The sequence below is a fragment of the Cervus elaphus genome, chromosome 8 (assembly GCF_910594005.1).
Source record: "Cervus elaphus chromosome 8, mCerEla1.1, whole genome shotgun sequence".
NCBI lineage: Eukaryota > Metazoa > Chordata > Mammalia > Artiodactyla > Cervidae > Cervus > Cervus elaphus.
In genome coordinates this window covers 10,351,149-10,371,225 of record NC_057822.1, presented here as the reverse complement: position 1 = coordinate 10,371,225, position 20,077 = coordinate 10,351,149, and the positions used below count along the sequence as shown (strand labels likewise).

The 20,077-nt window shown below is 42.9% G+C and overlaps 1 protein-coding gene across 2 annotated transcripts in view; it reads right to left on the bottom strand.

The window, feature by feature from the left end:
* Positions 1–13,537, bottom strand: part of FAM76A (family with sequence similarity 76 member A) — a 29,517-nt gene extending 15,980 nt beyond the window's left edge. The window contains exons 1-5 of one of the 2 annotated variants that reach the window (XM_043909422.1): positions 13,218–13,537; positions 11,860–11,924; positions 9,346–9,400; positions 8,663–8,815; positions 4,139–4,296 (exon numbers count right to left, since the gene is read on the bottom strand). In XM_043909422.1, coding sequence (XP_043765357.1) covers positions 4,139–4,296; positions 8,663–8,815; positions 9,346–9,400; positions 11,860–11,924; positions 13,218–13,298 — 512 coding nt within the window. In that variant the 5' untranslated portion in view covers positions 13,299–13,537. The remainder of the gene's footprint in view (positions 1–4,138; positions 4,297–8,662; positions 8,816–9,345; positions 9,401–11,859; positions 11,925–13,217) is intronic. The other variant, XM_043909423.1, reaches the window with a different exon arrangement.
* Between the last annotated feature and the right edge of the window lie 6,540 nt (positions 13,538–20,077).

Genomic DNA, 20,077 nt, shown 5'->3' with positions numbered 1-20,077 from the left:
GAGCCACAGAAATCCACATTTTAAAATTAGCTCTGCTACCACCGATTCTTATATGCTACCAATGGCTCATGTTCAAACCTCTTCTGAATTATAACCTAACCTCCTACTAAATAATAATCTTTTTAAATATCAGATCTTAGTTTCTTGCTACTTCCAGAACATCTTATTTTTGACTGGGCACAGACACAGAGGTCGAAGCTCTCAGAGGATAGCTTCCGTTTCTTGACAATCTGTTCCTTGCATTTTTCTTTGGCCTCCTTCGTTCTCTTGGCCAAAAGTTTAGCATATTCTGCAGCCTCTTCCTTATTTTCTTATTCTCTTTCTTATTTTCTTCCTTATCTTCTGTTTCTTCAGAGCAATATGCTGACATTTGTGCTGCAGAACACGTGGAGTAAAAAGACGCTGAATTTTGGGTGCTTTGGTCCTAGTTTTCTCATCATCTCCGGTTCAAGGCTTTCTCACAATATACTGGTAGACATTATCTTTACTTCAGTCAGTTCAGGTGCTCAGTCATGTCCGATTCTTTGTGATTCCATGGACTGCAGCACACCAGGCTTCCCTGTCCATCACCAACTCCTGGAGCCTGCTCAAACTCATGTCCATCGAGTTGGTGATGCCATCCAACCATCTCATCCTCTGTCGTCCCCTTCTCCTCCTGTCTTCAATCTTGCTGAGCATCAGGGTCTTTTCCAGTGAGTCAGTTCTTCGCATCAGGGGGCCACAGTATTGGAGTTTCAGCTTCAGCATCAGTCCTTCCAATGAATATTCAGGACTGATTTCCTTTAGGATTGACTGGTTTGATCTCCTTGCAGTCCAAGGGACTCTCAAGAGTCTCCTCCAACACCACAGTTCAGAAGCATCAATTCTCTGGCACTCAGCTTTCTTTATGGTCCAACTCTCACATCTATACATGACTACTGGAAAATCCATAGCTTTGACTAGACAGACCTTTGTCGTCAAAGTAATGCCTCTGTTTTTAATATGCTGTCTAGGATGGTCTTCCAAGGAGCAAGCATCTTTTAATGTCATGGCTTGAGTCACCATCTGCAGTGATTCTGGAGCCCAAGAAAATACAGTCTGTCACTGTTTCCATTGTTTCCCCACTTCATTTGCCATGAAGTGATGGGACCGGATGCCATGATCTTCGTTTTTTGAATGCTGAGTTTTAAGCCAGCTTTTCCACTCTCCTCTTTCACTTTCATCAAGAGGCTCCTCAGTTCCTCTTCGCTTTCTGCCATAAGGTGGTGTCATCTGCACATCTGAGGTTGTTGATATTTCTCCTGGCAATCTAGATTCCAGCTTATGCTTCATCCAGCCTGGCATTATGCATGATGTACACTGCACATAAGATAAATAAACAGGGTGACAATATACAGCCTTGACATACTCCTTTCCCAATTTGGAACCAGTCTGTTGTTCCATGTCCATCCAGTTTTAACTGTTGCTTCTTGATCTGCATACAGATTTCTCAGGAGGCAGGTAAGGTGGTCTGGTATTCCCATCTCCCTAAGAATTTTCCACAGTTTGCTGTGATCCACAAAGTCAAATGTTTTGGCATAATTAATGAAGCAGAAGTAGATGTTTTTCTGGAACTCTCTTGCTTTTTTGATGATCCAACAGATGTTGGCAATTTGATCCCTGGTTCCTCTGCCTTTTCTAAATCCAGCTTGAACATCTGGAAGTTCTCGGTTCACGTACTGTTGAAGCCTCACTTGGAGAATTCTGAGCATTACTTTGCTAGTGTGAATGCACTGGTCATAGCAAACACCCTCTTCCAACAACACAAGAGACGACTCTACACATAGGCGTCACCAGACGGTCAATACTGAAATCAGATTGATTATATTCTTTGCAGCCAAAGATGGAAAACTCTATACAGTCAGCAAAAATAAGACCGGGAGCTGACTGTGGTTCAGATCATGAACTCCTTACTGCAAAATTCAGACTTAAATTGAAGAAAGTAGGGAAAAACACTAGACCATTCAGGTATGACCTAAATCAAATCCCTTACGATTATACAGTAGAAGTGACAAATAGATTCAAGGGATTAGATCTGATAGACAGTGCCTGAAGAACTGTGGACAGAGGTTTGTGACATTGTACAGGAGGCAGTAATTAAGATCTTTACTCAGAGATTATAAAGTGTGCAGACTCTAGCTCTTGGGCCCCAGGTGGAGTCCCAGCAGTACCAGTAAATCTAGGAATATCCTCCTCTCCCTTTTTGACAATGACCAAATTGAGGACACTCAGATTGGCATTCACGATGCAACCTCATACAGATTTGCTCTTTCCTTCTCGTCTTCCTTGGCCTGTAACAGGAATACTTTTCAACTCAGTAGCAGGTGGACACTGTTATGGGTTGACACCCTGGCTTCATGGTCCTTTGCTTGTCATTCCCACCACCGATTCGAACCACATAATCACTCCATTCTTTACCTGGAGCATCAGGAGCAACTTCCACGGCCACGAACTTCTCACAGACGGTACAAAGTCTGTGTTCACTGTCCACTGCAGTGAGTTTCTGGCAGCCAGTGGCTGCCAAAGAGATGTTCTGCTTCACCCTGAAGCAGCTGATAGCCTCAAAAGTGACATGTAAAAGAACTAAATAGCTCTTGACACTTCAAACTCAACCTTCCAAAACTGAACTTCTTTTTTCCCCTTCCGATAGCCTCTCAGATAAGGATTCACTCACTCACCCCAGTAGGAAACCTGAGAATTATCCTTTATTCACCCAGATCCTGCCCATCTGTCTGTTCATCAGATTATCTAAATTACGTGTAATTCTCCTTCTGAAATGTCTTCCTGAATCTACCTCTTCAATCTTTAGTGCCACTGCCTGAGGTTCTCTACTAACATCTCTTTCTGGACTCTTACCAAAAAAGCTTCTTAACTAGCCCCCAGCCTTTTTCCTCCAGTGCATTCTTCACAATAGTTTGGGTTAATCTTTTTTTTTTTTTTTAAGGTAGATTTGGTCCCTCCCCAACACAGGTCCTTTCAGTGGCTTCCTATTAAAATTACTAACATCAAGTTCATGTTACTTACCAGGTCTGCTGGATTCCTTTCCATCCCATTTTCCAGCTCCCAACCATAAGCTCCAGCAAAATAAAAGGATTTGCTGTTCCTAACTTCCATGTGGTCTTATGCCCTCCATGTCTTTGCAGTTGCTATTCCCTCAGCCTAGGATGTCTCCGCCCATTCCTTATCTGACTTATTCATTCTGACTTATCCTAAGACCTAGCTCCAATGTCAGCTCTTCTCTGATCTTTCATTGTTAGACCTCCCAAGGCAGTTAATTACCACAGCCTCTTATGCCTGTATCTTGACATGCTTTCACTGTGACACCCTTAGATTATCCTGCAATAATTTGATTACAGGTCTGTCTTGCCTACCAGGCTGCATACTCTTAGAAAACAGAGTGCTTCTTTTTACTCATCTCTGCATTCCTTGCAGAGAATCTGGTCCATGAAAGTAACTAACAATGAACAAACAAAATCATAAAGGTAATGACAACAATGCATAACTATCATGTACTGAAGCTTCCTATATGCCGGTTATAAAACTTATCACTATGCACGTACCATATAATTTATTTTCACAGCAACTCCATGAGTTAATATTATTTCCCTCATTTTACAGATGAAAAAACTTACCCAAGATCCTATACCGAGAACCTGGCAGACCCAGGATTCAATCCAAAGTCAGAACTCAACAACACAACAGATACTCTGAAAGGAAGCTTAAGACAATGAAGGGACATCATTTTGACTGGATCTTATAAGGACCAACCTAGAATATCTATCAATCTCCTAGCCAAATATGCATAAGAAAAGTTGCATTTCCTCAGACTGTGGAAATGTCCAGTCTTCTAGGGAGAAAACCCACTCTTAATGGTGGGGAGAACACAAACTTTTAAGACACAACACAAACCAAGTCAGAAAACCCTAATGCCTTATGGAAGTCTCTCTGGCCCTTGGATGATATATGAATTATAAAATACATCAAAGGAGATTCCCTCTATAGATTAGCAACTAGAGAGAAAATATGAAAATTTGGACAAAATGGTATCTTCCATGACTACTTGTGTATTACATCTGACCTCCCAGAAGCTCTCGTTCTATCTCAAGCATCTTGAGGTTACCTGTTGTAATGGCTACCGCCACTCAGTCGACTATACTGCTCCTTCTCCTGGTGGCTGGCACGGGAAGAGCTGCTCAGGTGCTTCCTCTGCTCTTTGGTCTTCTGAAGGACCCGTTTGTATGAAAGCGTGCATAGCCAGCATAGCAATTTCCCATCTACCTGAAAGATGAGGAGACAAAGATAAAGAAGGGATGTGCTAGTGCGGAGGCTGAGAACATGGTATTAGGAGCTAGAACTTCTGGTTAAGTCTGGATCTGCCACTCATGAACTGTGTGACTATGTAAGTCACCCGGGCACTCCTGGTGTCAATTTCTTCATCTATAAAATGAAGGATAATAATATGTACCTCAGAGGGCTAGTGCAAGGATTCAGTAACATAATGGAGGTAAAGCATGGTGCAAGGTACATAAAAAGTGCCTAATAAAATATGACCTGGGGACTTCCCTGGTGGTCAAGTGGTGAAGGCTCTGTGCTCTGTGCTTCTGCTGCAGGGGGCACAAGCTCAATCCATGGTTGGGGAACAAACACCCCGCATACCACGGGGTATAGCCAAATTTTTTTTAATATGCCAATTATATGTATTTTTTTATTTTGTTTTTCTTCAACTTAACACACACCAGAGCAAAGTTCCCACGAGAATTTCAAAAGACACAAATATCTCCATAGTTCTCACCAAGGAAAATACAGCAGGGAGAAGATAAAACATAAAATTTGTACTTTAGCTTTCATACCTTATAGATGGCTCATAAAGTGGTATGCTGGATATCTTTTCTCAGATGGAAAGAAGGTTTCCAGAAAAAGACTGATGGGCAAGTAGCTTCCAAGGCCCCAGTCCCTGGTGGTGACTACTATGGCACTTCGTTTGAATCAGAAAAAGTCGATCACTTTGGGCAGAAGCATCTCTACACCAAGGTGCAGAGCACAGGGCTAGGAAAGCAAAATGGGGCTTCCCCAATCCTCTGAAGCTGGGGCACCTCTGTACCGCACTCAGATAGCAAAACTGAGTTTGTGAAGTGGCCTCATACAAGTGGCAGGGCAGCAGAGCTATTAGCTCACACCTGGGAGGGTATGTGCTGAAATTTTATGGAATTTTAGTTTGGGGAGTTTTAGTTTTAGTTTTGGGAGTTTAGTGTTTAGTTTTGTCTTACCTCTGAATTAGACCTTCTGCCCCATTTTGAACATGGGTAGGTAAGCCACCCCATCATTTATCTGAAGTATTGTTTAATCTTGTGAGCAAAAGCCTCTCTGCCCCTCACTCTCCTAACCTATTATATTAGCATGGTCTGATCTAGTCACTTCTTTCCAACTCTACTGCTTCCACCCAGGCAAAATCATTCTTCTCTCACAACTACAAGACTCACACAGGGACTTCACTGGTGGTTCCCTGGCTACGACTCCACACTCCCAGTGTAAGGGGCCCGGGTTTGATCCCTGGTCAGAGAACTAGATCCCACATGCCATGACTAACAGTTTGCACATCTCAATTAAAGATCCCACGTACTGCAACTAAGACCTGGCGTAACCAAATAAATAAATATTTTAAAAACTGACTCACCCGAATGATCTCTCTGTTCTTCTCCCTATCAACCATTTCTACATAGGTACCAGAGGACTTCTTAAATGTAAATCTGATTATAACTCTCCTCACCTTAAAATCTTAAATTATCTTATATAAAAATTTAAATTTTTTACCATGGCCTATGTTGACTTAAATGTAGCCCCTACTTGCCTTTATAATCTCATTCCCTTGCTCACGCTGCCTCCTTCTTTTATTTATTTGGCTGCACTGTGTCTTAGTTGTGGCATGTGGGATCTCTGACCTTCACTGCTGCCATGCAGGATCTTTGATTTTCTTTGCGGCACGTGTGATCTAGTTTCCTGACCAGGGATTGAGCCCTGACTCCCGCCCCAGCATTGGGAGCTCAGAGTCTTAGCCACTGGACCATCAGGGAAAGCCCCCAGGCTCATCACTCTTGCCTCAGGGTTTTTTCATAGCTGGTCTCTCTTCCCGGGATCTTTGCCCTCCAGAGATTCCCACTGCAGCTTCCTTCTCGTCAAGTTCAGTTTCCAGTCAGCTGTGATCTCCCTGCAGGTCCTCCTGAGTGCCCCATCTAAACTGGCCTCCCCAGTCACTCACTACCAGAGACTCTGTTTCCTTATAGCACTTACATCTAAAACCTGTGTTCACTCCACTCCTTGTTTGTTCTCATCCGTCTCCTACATATGTAGATAAAACCTCTGAGAGAATAAAGTGTCTTCTGCTTAGTTCATTAGTGTATTTTCAATACCCAGAACAGTGCCAGCATGTAATTATTTGTTAATGAATGCATAAATGAATTTTGAAACCAAACTTCAATGTGGTGCATTTCATGGTTATGGGATGTGGCCTAAAGGCCTGATTTTAAAATACGCTAGGAGACCTTGACCAGGAAAGAGCTTTCATTGAAGAAGGGTTTGAAAACAAAGCAAATGCACTGAAAGAGAGCATTAAACATGAAAATCAAATACTGAACCACAGGACACCTTATTTCAATCTTCCCTTAACAAATAAACTTTAAAAATAGAAAATTACCCTGAGAATTAATCATAAAGAAATCATCATAGATAACACTGAGTACTTATCACATGCCAGATTCCTTTTGAAGGGGTTTACACCCAATAACTCAACCTTCATAACAATGCTGACGTCTGATCAGCCTCATTTACAGATGAGGAAACTGAGGCACTGATAGATTAACTTGACCAAAGTCATACAACAAATAAGTGACAGAACAAAGATTTCAACCCAGGCACTCTGAGAACAGATTATGCATGCATGCACGGTCAGTCATTCAGATGTGTCCAACTCTTTGAGACCCTATGAACTGTAGCCTAACAGGTTCCTCTGTCCATGGGAGTCTCCAGGCAAAAAATACTAGAGTGGGTTGTCATTTCCTCCTCCAGGGGATCTTCCCAACCCAGGGAGCAAACCCACGTCTCCAGAATTGGCAGGTGGATCCTCTACCACTGAGTCACCTGGGAAGCCCACTGAGTCCAGCTTATCCACCCTTAATCCCTAAGATTAGTCTTCCTTAAGTTTGTAAATAAGTGATTGAAGATACCTATAATTATGCAAACTCTAATCATAGGATTGTAACTAGAAAGTAGAAACTTAACGAATTCTAATGTAATCCAATTAATAATAATATAAGTACCATTTACTGAAGTACAGTGCTAGGCTCAAAATTAAGTGTTTTATATGACATATCTATATCAACTAAATCTCCTTATGCCCATGTAGCCACTGTTATTCCTATTGTAAAGATGATAAAACTAATGCATAACAGGAGTAAGAACTTTGCCCATGATGATCCAGCTAAGCCAGCAGTGGGATGGAACCTACATTTGTGGGACTGAAAACCCTGTGCTCGCTCCAACTATTATGTTACCTTCTGATTACTAATTCAGCTTTTCCGGTATCTTGATTCAGGGAAGAGGTGCCCTGGTTGGCAGGCAGGAGTACTCTAGTCACTGGAAAGTTACTTCCTCCCATTGTAAATTAATGACTTGGGTTACAAGAATCAGCTTTTGAGAGACTAAGCCAACTCTGAAAAGCACCTCTGGACACTGAGAATTTCCATACAACACTCTTTCACTCAAACAATATTTATCAAGTACCTATTATGTGTCAGACTGCTGGGAACACAGCATGAAAACAAGATGGACAAAGAGCTCATAGTCCAGTGGGGGTAGACAAACATGTACGCAAATAAACAAGATAATTTCTCATGTTACATGCTATTGAAGACAATAAACAGAGTATGTGATAGAGTGACTGAGAGTTAGTAAAGGTCTCTGTGAGAAGGCAGCAACTGAGCTGAGACCTGACATAAGGAACCAGTCATGACACTCTGGAGAAGGCTGTGTATCCAGCATACCAGCCAGCACAAATGAGACCAGCATGTCTGAAGGACTCAAAGGTGGACAGTGTGGCTGGACCAAGGGGAAATGGGGGAGTAATGGATGATGAGACAGAGTCAGGTATGGGCCTTGCAGGTGATGGAAGGAGTTTGGGGTTTATCCTAAGTGCAAGCACTAGAGGGTTTTAAACAGACCAAATCTATACCATTTTAATTCCACCAAGGTACCATCATTCCACACAGACCTTTATCTGTATCCTCTTCTTGTGATCTTTAACTTCAACAGAGAGAAACATTTGAAGAGCCAGATTGTAAAACTAGTAATACACTTATCTTGCTTAAGTCACAATCTCTACAGAGTTTTGTAGAATTTTGCCAATCACCATTTCACTTATAAGGGATGTTGATCACTGTAATTTAGATTCTCATGAAACACTAACCCATGAAATGTTAGAACATAATGGTCCACATTTGATAAGTGAAGAAAACAAAAGCTGAAAAGTTTTTTCAAGGTGAATAACAATTGGGAGAGGAACTGAAAAATCAGTCTCTGTTACATGTCTTTTTAACGCAGTTGGCCCATCTTAATTTCTCTGAAAGAAAAAAAGAAAAACACAGAGACTTACCTTCTTTCTATCATCTTTCCTGTCAAATGCACACTGCTGCTTGCACTGTTCACAAGAATACGGTGGTCCGTACTTCTTCTCTGAATTTGTGCAACGCTGACACTTGTTGCCAATAAAAGCTGCGATTATGTTGCAATACTGACAAGGTTTGGGCTTTAACAGAAAAAAAGGTGTCAAGTAAGTATATATAAAAAACCAGTGCGTTTTTTAACACAATGATTTCTATTAAACACGTTCACTAATCATTGCAAAAATGCATTCCCAACTTTATAAATTTCCTTTTACATTGATCAAATAAAGCCCAATTCCTCATACCATGTAAAGTGTTTTTATGCACAGGACTATTGATTTTTAAATAAATAACAAAATCCCATTAGCATATACGCTACGACTTCTCTAACAAATTGAACAGAACTAGCTCTTTGGCGAAACCAGCAAGCACTTCCAAATTTCTGAAAAGGCCTCTTTGCCATTATCAGTGTATAAACACGTTGGGAGAATGCCTGCAAGAACTAAGTATTAGCTAACTTTGAAAGCTAAAATACTAGATACATTTTTCTGAGAACATTTTTACATAACTAGGTCTTCTAATTAAAAAACTGTAATTATATTAACAGTTCGCAGAAGGTAAGGTCCCAAGAGACCAGACTACTCACTGTTAAGTATGGAGAAACCCTACTTACCGTTCCATACAACTGCACATTCTGAGCACATTTCTTGCATATAGTATTGGTTTTACTGTTAAGAAAGAGACACAAGGCTTTATGAGGAAAAAAAGTCATTTTACTTAGAACATCTCAAAAGTGATTCTTCCTTAACTCCAAGGAATTTTCTCATTACTAAGTGCCAAGGTAAAAAATGGTTTGGATATTAGATTAACTGAAGGTTGAGTTATCTGGCCATGAACTCTTTTAATTCTTTTGTAGTTTTAGCTCAAATAAAATGAGGCTTTGGTTTAAGTGGAGAGTGAGTTGTTTCTGATTATGAAATTTCCAAGTATCACCAAGTAAAATTATCAGATATGGAGAGGACCCTCAAAAGAAATATTACGTCAGACAAAAAATGTAGTGCTCGCTTCAGCAGCACATATACTAAAATCAGACAAAAAATGTACTCAGAAAAGAAATTAATCCTCCTTAATTTAGATGACCAGGTAAGAAATTTGAGATGAGAAATAAAGTATTGGTGTTTGGGGTATAAACTCAGAAATTCTATTCATGTCGACCTTACTCTGTCTACACTCTCCTCTGTAAGCAAAAGTATATGAAAATCACAGATGTGGGGAAATAGATGCGAACATTAAATATTTTTTCAATATTTCAAGTACTCTAGGAGCTAAGCACTGACAAAAATAAACACACCCTTTCCCTTATGAGGGTACTTCCCTTGTAGCTCAGTCAAGATCCAGGTCACAGTATTTCCAACTTGCCTAAACTGATAAACTGTCTTGGGGAAAAGAAATCATCTTCAAATAAAATCTTCACACAGGAAGGTACAAACAAATACCTGATGTTTAAGAACAGTTTAAACAATATTTGAGGGCTAAAAACAAAATCACATAAAAATCCAGTATATTCACTCCTTTGATTTTTCCCCCCTACAATTCCTATCCTAAGTTAAAAGCCAGAAGAAATACCTCAATGTAGAAAACATTAAATTAAAATGAGATATTCAAGCAAAATATTTCCCAGGGCAATTTTCTGCTACCTAAAAAAGGCAGTTCAGGGACTGACTTCCCTGATGGTCCAGTCAATTTAAAAAAAAAAAAGGCAGTTCAGGAAGTGAAGTACGTTGAAAAAGACCTCTAGAAAGAGAATTAGCATCAGTGATGCTGTGATGTTGAACATTTGGGTTTATCTTAGATTTATTACTCAAGGAGTGGGACATATATACCAATATATATAAATGTTCTTGACCCCTCAGAAAAAAAATGCAAAAAACCCCTCCTATTACTATAATCCATCTTGAATTAATTTGTATGTATGGTATGAATTAAGGTTTAAACTTCACATCTCACCCTACACACAAAAACTAACTCAAAAGGGAATCACAGGCCTAATGTAAGAGTAAGTATAAAGCTTCTAGAGTATATTCTATATGTTTCCATTTATATGAAGTTCTAGAACAGGTAAAACTAATCTATGGTAGAAAGGAAAATCAGAACAGTAGTTGCTTGGAAAAAAGCAAGGAGGGTGGGGACTGACTGGGCTGGAGCTATAATCTGTGGGGTGACAGTAATGTTTTATGTTTTGATGGGGTTTGGGGTAAAACAGATTTATACTGTTTGTAAAACTCATCAAATGATGCAAATAAGATGTGAGCATTTCACTGTGTGCGAATTTTACCTCTAAAAAAATTTAACAACCATAAACAAATATTGAACTCTAGTTAATGATATGCATGCTGCAGTGTTTAGGGTCAAGTGCACTAATGTTCACAACTTTAAACTGCATCACAAATAAGATAGATCAATATACTGATGGACACATGCAAATACAATAAACTAAACGTAAATTGTAGAATTTAAGTAGTGGGTAGATGAGTGTTTACAGTCTAGTGTTTTGGTTTGTTTGTTTTTTTACTTTTTTTTTGTTTGAAAATACACATAACAAAATGTTGGGGAAACAGTCCCGGAACTGAAATGATGCTGACTAAAATCAAGCTTCTAGGTCCGTGCGTGAGCTAGCAAACAAGACCCCATCCTGCTTAAGGTAATATTACCTACAGTCACAGTTCCACAAAAGAGTTGAACTTGCTATACCACTAAACCACTCTGCTGCCATTAAAAAGTCCCCCGTAGATGTGTGCTTCATTCACACCCAGGTTATTTTTCACACTTCTCAAAATGAGATTCACACAAGGTAAGTGTAAAGGCAAGTGAGTTTTTTCAAATGTGACTAGGGCTAACAAACCCTTTATCAGGATTGTCACATTTCCAAAAGTATCTTCTTTCGGCTTATAATTTCTTCAAACTCTGTATATAAACGTACTAGAACACAAGACTCAAGTTTTCTGTTGTGGGGTTGCTTTCTTAGTGTCAAAAATATCAAAACCACAATATAAAATTATCAAGGATGTGAAAAATAAGTAACTGATAAGGTAAGCAATGAATGAATAACTAGAGAACAGTATGTGTATTTTACATCCATTGTGTTACAACCGGAAATGGCGGGCCCGTGTATAATGCAATTGATTACCTCTCTTGCTGGTATTCAGTCCTACAATAGGTGCACTTCACAACAGGGTGTGCAATCCGACATTCCTGAAATGAAATGAGGATATAACTTTAAGCAGTCAGAAATGGAAACAGTCTTCAGTAGGAGGCAGAAGACCGGAGTACTATTCCAAGCACAAGCACTGTGCTTGACTGAGTCACTTTAACTTTCTGGGACTAATTTTTTTCGTCTGTAATACTGGCATCACCATCCTGCACTGACGTGGGAGTTAAGTAAGAATTTATATGGAACTAGTCATAAATTGTAAAACAAAGGTATGAATAAGCCTCAGACATAAGGAATAAAAAGCCCTGAATTCTAATCGGTTCTGCCTCTGCCACTGTGTGATTTTTCAGCAGGTTCATTTGTGAAATCAAAGTACTGGATAAAAATTATTATTGCTTACATACATAAAACTCCCTTAAAATCAAATACACACATACACACAAATATATATTTATATATTTAAGGCCAAAAAGGCACTCAACTATTTGATTTTTGAGATCGCTCATATCTAGTTAACAAAAAGTGTCAAAGTTATGGCCATTTGAGGCAATAACGATTGCCTCAACACAATTATGAGTTATCCATAATAGAGACACAAACTCTGGATTAATCTGGAGATATCTCGACATCACTCTCCAGTCGGGTTAGTGACTTTTAACTGTCACCTCACAGCACCTCTATTCATTTAAATAGGCAAAACAAGATGAAGCAACTTAAACGAAAAAGAGAACTTGGACTTTCAAGGGTAAAAACTGATCAGCAGATAGTTAGAGGTAAGACCGAAGGTCACTAACTAGACGCTGAAAAAATAATTCTTTTGCTTTATGCGCTTGATTGCGGGGCTTTATTACGAAGCCTGCCTACCTCTGACTCTGAAACTGATTGAAAAGTGCCCGTGAGGCGCCCGAGTTAGAGGCAATCCTCCCAGGCAGCACCCGACTCTGGAGTTTATCCCAGGTGGGGTAGGAGGTCCGTAACTCTGAAGCCCATCAGACCCCGGCGGGGGTTGGGAGAAGCCAGCCCAAGAGGAATCTCCGGCGCCGCTGGTCCAGGGCGAGCCGGGGACCAGGTGTCCCCTCCCCCGACCTAACGGGGTCCGAGAACAATCCCTCACGGTTGCTAAGCACCCGGACACGCCGGCCGCAGAGACCTGGACGCGGCCTGGGTCTCCCCCACGTGCCCCGCCGACTCCCGGCGGGGCGGGTGCGGCTCCTTAGATAGGCGGGCCTGCCACGCCCTGCCCAGGGGACCCCGCCGGGCGTCCCCACAGAACCGGGAGATCCGGGCCGCGCCTCGAGCGCCCCAGTTCCCGGCCGCCGCCCCAGCCCGCGCACCTTGCACAGCTGCTGCCCCTGAGACAGCGCCTCGAAGGGGAAGCGCTGGTGGCACTTGGTGCAGGCGTAGAGCGCCGCCATGTCCGGCCCGGGCCGTGCTCACCGCCCCGCCGGCCCGGCCCGCCGCTTTATCTGACAGTCTGAGGCACAACCTGGCGGCGGCAGGCTGCGGGCTGCGGCAGGCAGGCGGGCCCTCGGGTGCGAGCGGACCAGGGCGGGCGCGGCAGCGCTAGATGCCCGTTCACTGGTTCACTTCGACGTCTATCAAGGGGAAAGGGGCGGAACACGGAGCTTCGTAGGACTCTGATTCGGTCTGGACTGGAGTACGCCACTTATGACGCGCGCGGCCTCGATTATGTAAAGCGCAGTCACGCGGGGGCGCCGCTGGGAGGGACAGTCTCCCGCCCGGGACCTAGGAAGCGCCTAGGCTCCTCCCACTTCTCTCTCGGCTCCCGCCCTCGCTCCTCCTCTCTCCGCCGCAGGCGCAACCGCGCCTCTCGCGATACCTTCGCAGAGTTGTGATGTTTCAGTTTCCATGGAGTTGCCCTTTGGTAACGTGTTGTGCCCAGAGCGGTGCATTGTTGAACTAGAACACGGTCGCCACCGCGAGCCTGAAGAAGATTGGGAGCTGGGGGAGAGGGCGGGGGCGGCTCTCGTAATAAAATGACTCCAACCTCAGAGCCAGAGGGTCCTGCACAGCCCTCTTAACTCGAAAAAGTAGCGGAAACAGGAGAAACAACTTAGACGGATGCCCTCTGTCTGAGATTCCTAAAAAGGAGGGACCTAGTCTAGGGTCTCTGACCTCCAGAGAAAAAGAGAAGCCCAAAGAAAGCACCTCTATTTTGTGGAAGAGAGGTGCTGGCCCCGCAGAAAGGAGAAGACAGATACTAAAGCGAGGCTCTCCACTGCTGAGAGTTCTTGTAACCTCGAGGACCCCTCCAAGTGGGAAGCAATTGGCCTGAGGCCTGCTCTCTACTGTGTCTTATCCAGTTGAACCCTCGGTTTATATCTGTCGAACAACCACCTGGCATTTCCTGGTTAGATCTGACCACCGGAAAGCAAGCCACATCCTCCCAGCTACTCTGCCTCTTTCCAGTTCCCACTTCCAGTTCCCAGCCTGTTGCGTCTAGGGGCTGTCCAAGGAACTACAAAGTTTTTATTCTTGAGACTTTGGCAAAGCTTCGTGCAGTGCTGACCTTTCCAAGTCTCTGCTTCATAGCTGCTCTGGGGCTATTACTTTTGACTCTGCCAACCACCTGAGCCATACTAACTGCAGTTTTACCTCAACGTGCGGTTTTGTTTTTTAGTTTTAAACAACCGAGGGCCCATTTATAGCTTATAAATCCCGCCTCCACCAAATTTTCTCTCTTTGATACGCAAATCCAGCCCCCTGCTTGTGGTTTTGCCTCAAGTTGTGTTTTTGGAAACTTATGTATTTATTTTTGGATGTGCTGGGACTTGGTTCCTCTGCGCAGGGTTTGTCTAGTTGCGGTGATGGAGCCTACTGTCGAGTTCTCATTGCGGTGGCTTCTGCTGTTGCGGGCCACCGGCTCTAGGGCACACAGGCGTCAGTAGTTGCAACCGGTAAACTCTAGAGTATGACTCAATAGTTGTGGTGTAGGGACTTTTAGTTGCTAGCATATGGACTCTTCCTGGACCAGGGATCGAACCCATGTCCCCTGCATTGGCAGGTGAATTCTTAGGCATTGTACTATGCGGAAAGTCCCAAATATGTGTATTAATCAACGATTTAAACTCTGGAGACAGAAAACTAAGGTGCAAAATCAGTGCTCCATGTCTACTGGCTCTGTAATCTTAACCTTCTAAACTTCTCACCATGGTTGAATTGCTCAGAGCCTCACTTTTCTCAGTTGTAGAATCAGGTCATTGTGGGGATCAAAAATTGTCGCTGGAGGGGAAGAGGGGAAACTGCTTCATGGGTAAGTGGTTTTCCTTTGGAACGAGGGAAATGCTTTGGAACTAGATATATGACAGGGACAGAGCAGGTGATTAAATAGTTAATCCCACTAGGGGATATTAAGTAGAAAAAATATGGGAGACCCCTGTAAGTTAGTGATTACTCAAGAGAGCAGATTTGCTTAACAAGAAAACGATGCAACAGAAGCACAAGACCTGCCCTAAGCAATAAGACAGTCGTGGCATTAGACCATAGTACTTGCCAGTGAGCTCAGTAAGTTAATGATCTCTAAGACATGCTCTTTGCACACGTAAAAGCAAAACAAAACAAGTTTTGTGGACCTAGCTTGACCATGTGGGGACAAGAAAACTCCCGTGCTCAACCTGAAGGAGGAGCTGATGATGAAAACATGACATGTACTCAAGAAAAACAAAAAAGCTCTCCCCTCCCCATTTTTCCTTTGATTATAAAACTGTAGCCCAATAAGTTCTCAGGGCCGCAGCATTGGTAAGGCTCCCCACTTGTAAGCCTTGCAAGTTTCCTATTCTAATAAATCACTTCTTATCTATCACTTTGTTCTTGCTGAATTCTTCTCTGTACCGAGACATAAAGGACTATGGTTCCAGAGGGCCCCTGAAACACCACCAAATGGAGCTCACCAAACATTTTCAGATAGAGATGGAGGCCGCACCACCTTGTGAATGTATTAATTACCACTGAATTCTTCACTGCTCACACACACTTCACACTGGGGTGTGGGCCTCACTGTGTTTCTATCGCCTCCAGTTCTGATCTCCTCTGTATTATTTACAAGTTTTGCAACTACCTATTTACTTGTTATTCATCCATCAGACTATTGCATTTGGAACAGAAACACTATACCTGGGTCCTGTATCCTTTTCACCCAGTGCAAGGATATTCAATTCACTCAACAAATATTTAAGTATTTACTATATGCCAGGCTCTGGCTTAGGCACTGGAGATACACTGGTATATAAAATTGATGTGATCCCTGTGCTTGTGAAGCCAACAATCTAGAGGCAAAGACAACTAAATGGCAAGGACTGTGAATGAAAAAAAAACAACAAAAACACTGCAGGGATAAAGAACAAAATTGAGGGGGAAAGGAAGGGGGAGTCACATGGGTAGAGAAGAGGTCAGGGAAATTTTTTCTGAAGAGATGCCAAGGTCTGAAGGTTGAGGACTTAGACATATGACTTGGCCAAGAATGTTCTGGTCAGAGGGAAAGGTTATGATCTTGAGGTAGAATATTGCTTGGCATTCCCAAGAAATGGAGGAGAGGCTAGTATAGCTGGAGCTTAGTAGGACAGAAGGCAAGTAGGGAGGTCAGCAGGAGTCAGCAGGGGCCAGATGTGTAAAGCCTGTAGACCTTGATATGGGTATGATTTTTTTCTCAAAGCGCAGCCTATGAAGTATAATGGGAAAGAAGTCATAGGCAATTTTTAAGCAGAAGAGTGACAGAATTCTCTTTTTTGAAGATTTGCCTGGCTTCTATGAGGAGGCTAGACTGTGGGGGCCAGTGTAAATGCAGAGATCACTGAGGAGGTTTTGTCAGTCATCCAGGCAAGAGGTGATGACGACAGGTTTGAAGTGGAGATAAGTGAAAACAGTCAAGATACATTTTGAAGATAGAGTCAACAGGTCTTAGAGATGGACCGGATTTAGGAAGTGATGAGAGAAAGGGAGAGATTATAGTCTATGCACCCGGCTGTGTATGGATGATAGAATCATTTCCAGCAAAAGGAAAGACCAGAAGAACAGGTTTCAGAGACAAAGCCAAGAGTTTTATATATAAATAATTAAATTCATGGCAAATAGATGGGGAAACAGTGGAAACAGTGGCTGACTATTTTTGGGGGCTCCAAAATCACTGCAGATGGTGATTGCAGCCATGATATTAAAAGACGCTTACTCCTTGGAAGGAAAGTTATGACCAACCTAGACAGCATATTAAAAAGCAGAGATGTTACTTTGCCAACAAAGGTCCATCTAGTCAAGGCTATGGTTTTTCCAGTGGTCATGTATGGATGTGAGAGTTGGACTATAAAGAAAGCTGAGCAGAGAAGAATAGATGCTTTTCAACTGTGGTGTTGGAGAAGACTCTTGACAGTCCCTTGGACTGCAAGGAGATCCAACCAGTCCATCCTAAGGGAGATCAGTCCTGGGTGTTCATTGGAAGGACTGATGTTGAAGCTGAAACTCCAATACTTTGGCCACCTGATGCGAAGAGCTGACTCATTTGAAAAGACCCTGATGCTGGGAAAGATTGAGGGCAGGAGGAGAAGGGGACGACAGAGGATGAGATGGTTGGAAGGTGTAACCGACTCGATGGACATGGGTTTGGTTGGACTCTGGGAGTTGGTGATGGACAGGGAGGCCTGGAGTGCTGCGGTTAATGGGGTTGCAAAGAGTTGGACACCACTGAGTGACTGAACTGAACTGAATTAAATTTATTTATTTTTAATTGAAGGATAATTGCTTTACAGTATTGTGTTGGTCTCTACCAAACATTAACATGAATCAGCCATAGGTATACCTATGTTCTGTCCCTCTTGAACCTACCTTCCACTTCCCTCCTCATGCCACCCCTCTAGGTGGTTACAGAGTCCTGGTTTGAGTCCCCTATTATTATATTTCTTTGGCCACAATTTGCATCTTGTGGGATCTTAGTTCCCCAACCACAGGTCAAACCTGGGCACCTGGTTGTGGGAGCTGGAAGTCCTAACCACTGAACCACCAGGGAATTCCCAGGAGTTTTGTTTTTGACATAGTAAATTCTAAATGCCAGTGGGACATCCAGAGGGAGACATTGTGTTGGCAGTGACTCTAGTCTGTATATCTCTAGAGAAGAAATCTGGGATGACCACAGCTTGGGGGAAAATGATCCACATATATGTGGTATTGACTGCCTGGAGACTGGAGGGTATTACCTTGGAAGTCTAGCAAGAGAAGATAGCAGTGCCCCTTCCTGAGTCAAGAGGAAGTTCATCCAACAGAGGTCTGGTCAGGAGAAGATGTCTGCAAAGGAGCCATGAGCAAGAGAGTTCAGAGAGGAGAGTGGTTTCACAGAAGCCCAGAGGAAAGCAGGGAGACCTCAGTCAACAGTGTCATCAGCTGTTGTTGTGCTTAGACACTCAGTCGGGTCTGACCCTTTGCAACCCCGTGGTCTGTAACCCGCCAGGCACCTTGGTCCATGGGGACTCTCCAGGCAGGAATACTGGAGTGGGTTGCCATGCCCTTCTCCAGGGAATCTTCCCAACCCAGGGACTGAACCCAGGTCTCTCCCATTGCAGGCGGATTCTTTACCAGCTGATCCACCAGGGAAGCGAGGGCAGTGACTGATGCTTCCTGAACTAATCTGAACACACATCTGTGTTTGCTGAATGTCTAGCTGGTCAAACCTTATCCCTTCTTTCCTTTATCGAATCTCCCTCCTGTGTCTTTGGGTTTGTCCCTGTGGGAGCAGTAGGAAAAGAGAATATTTCTAGCAGGATTGTTCACATTAACAGAAGAAAAGGGCGGGGGTGGGGAATAACCATGAACAGAATAATGGATGTCTGAATTGTGCTGTGCTTAGGGTGTTCTGGAAGTACACAAGAAGGGACGCTTGGTTTCAGTGAGGTCAGCTCTCCTAGAGTGTCACTATTTGCCTCCAATTCACAATCTCCTGAAAATCTTCATGCTAAGGAGGTCCAGGGTGGGAGAGGGGGAGTTGATAAAAGTTGAAACTGGCTTCTATTATCAGGTGTAGATTCTTGATCCACAAACTCAGAAATAAAACTTTTCTAAAAACTGAATTTTAATTTCTTTTTTTAAAAGCTAATTTTGAAGATTTATCGAGATATAATTGATATGTGACAGAATTTAATTTCTATATTATTTATCAAATAAACATGCATTGCACATCTAGTATCTAGTGCTAAGCTTTGGAAGGATAGCAATGAATATGACCAAATCTCTGCTGTCACGAAGCTTACATCCCAGAGATGAGACGCACGATATACGAGTCAGCAAATGTATAATATAATTTCAAGTGATGCTAAGTGCTCAGATAAAAAATAAAGCGGGGAGGACTTCCCTGGTGGTACAGAGGATAGGAATTCACCTGCTAATGCAGGAGACATGAGTTTGATCCCTGGTCATGGAAGATTCCATGTGCTCAGGGCAACTAGGCCCACGTGCCTCAACTACTGAAATGCGTGTACTCTAGAGCTTGCACACCACAATAAGAGAGTAGCCTCCACTCACCACAAGTAGCAAAGCCCGCTTTCAGCGACAAAGACCCATTCCCTTCTCTAGGGGTTATTTCTGACCCAGGAATTGAGCCCAAGTCTTCTGTGTTAAAGGCAGATTCTTTACCATCTGAGCCACCAGGGAAGCCCCAACAAAGACCCAATGCAGTCAAAAAGTAAAAATAAATAAATAAAGCAGGGGAAATGGACAGAGAATGATGGGAGAGGCTCTATTTTAGATAGAATGGACAGGAAGGCTTTCCAGAGGAGGTGATACCTGACCAGGCACATAAATGAAGTGTAAATATCAACCATCTGAAGATCTGGGGGAAAGAATTCCAGATGGAACAGTAAGTGCAAAGGTCCTGAGGCTAGGAACACTGGGCATGTATGAGTAACAACAAGACCAGTGTGGCTTGCCTAGAGGAGTGAAAGGGAAACTGGTAAGAGGTTAGGGAGGCAGTCAGCAGCCAAATCCTCTAGGGTTTATGAGCCATGGTAAGGAGCCCGGATGTTGTCCAAGGATTGTGGGAAGTCATTGGAAGGTTTTGAGCTGCAGAGTGTGGGATCTGATGTACATTTTAAAAGATCCCTTTGGCTAATCTGAGATGAGAATGGCAGCAGGGAGACCAGTTAGATGGCCAGAGGTGATGATGACTGGGAGGAAAAGGTAGAGATGGTAAAAGGTG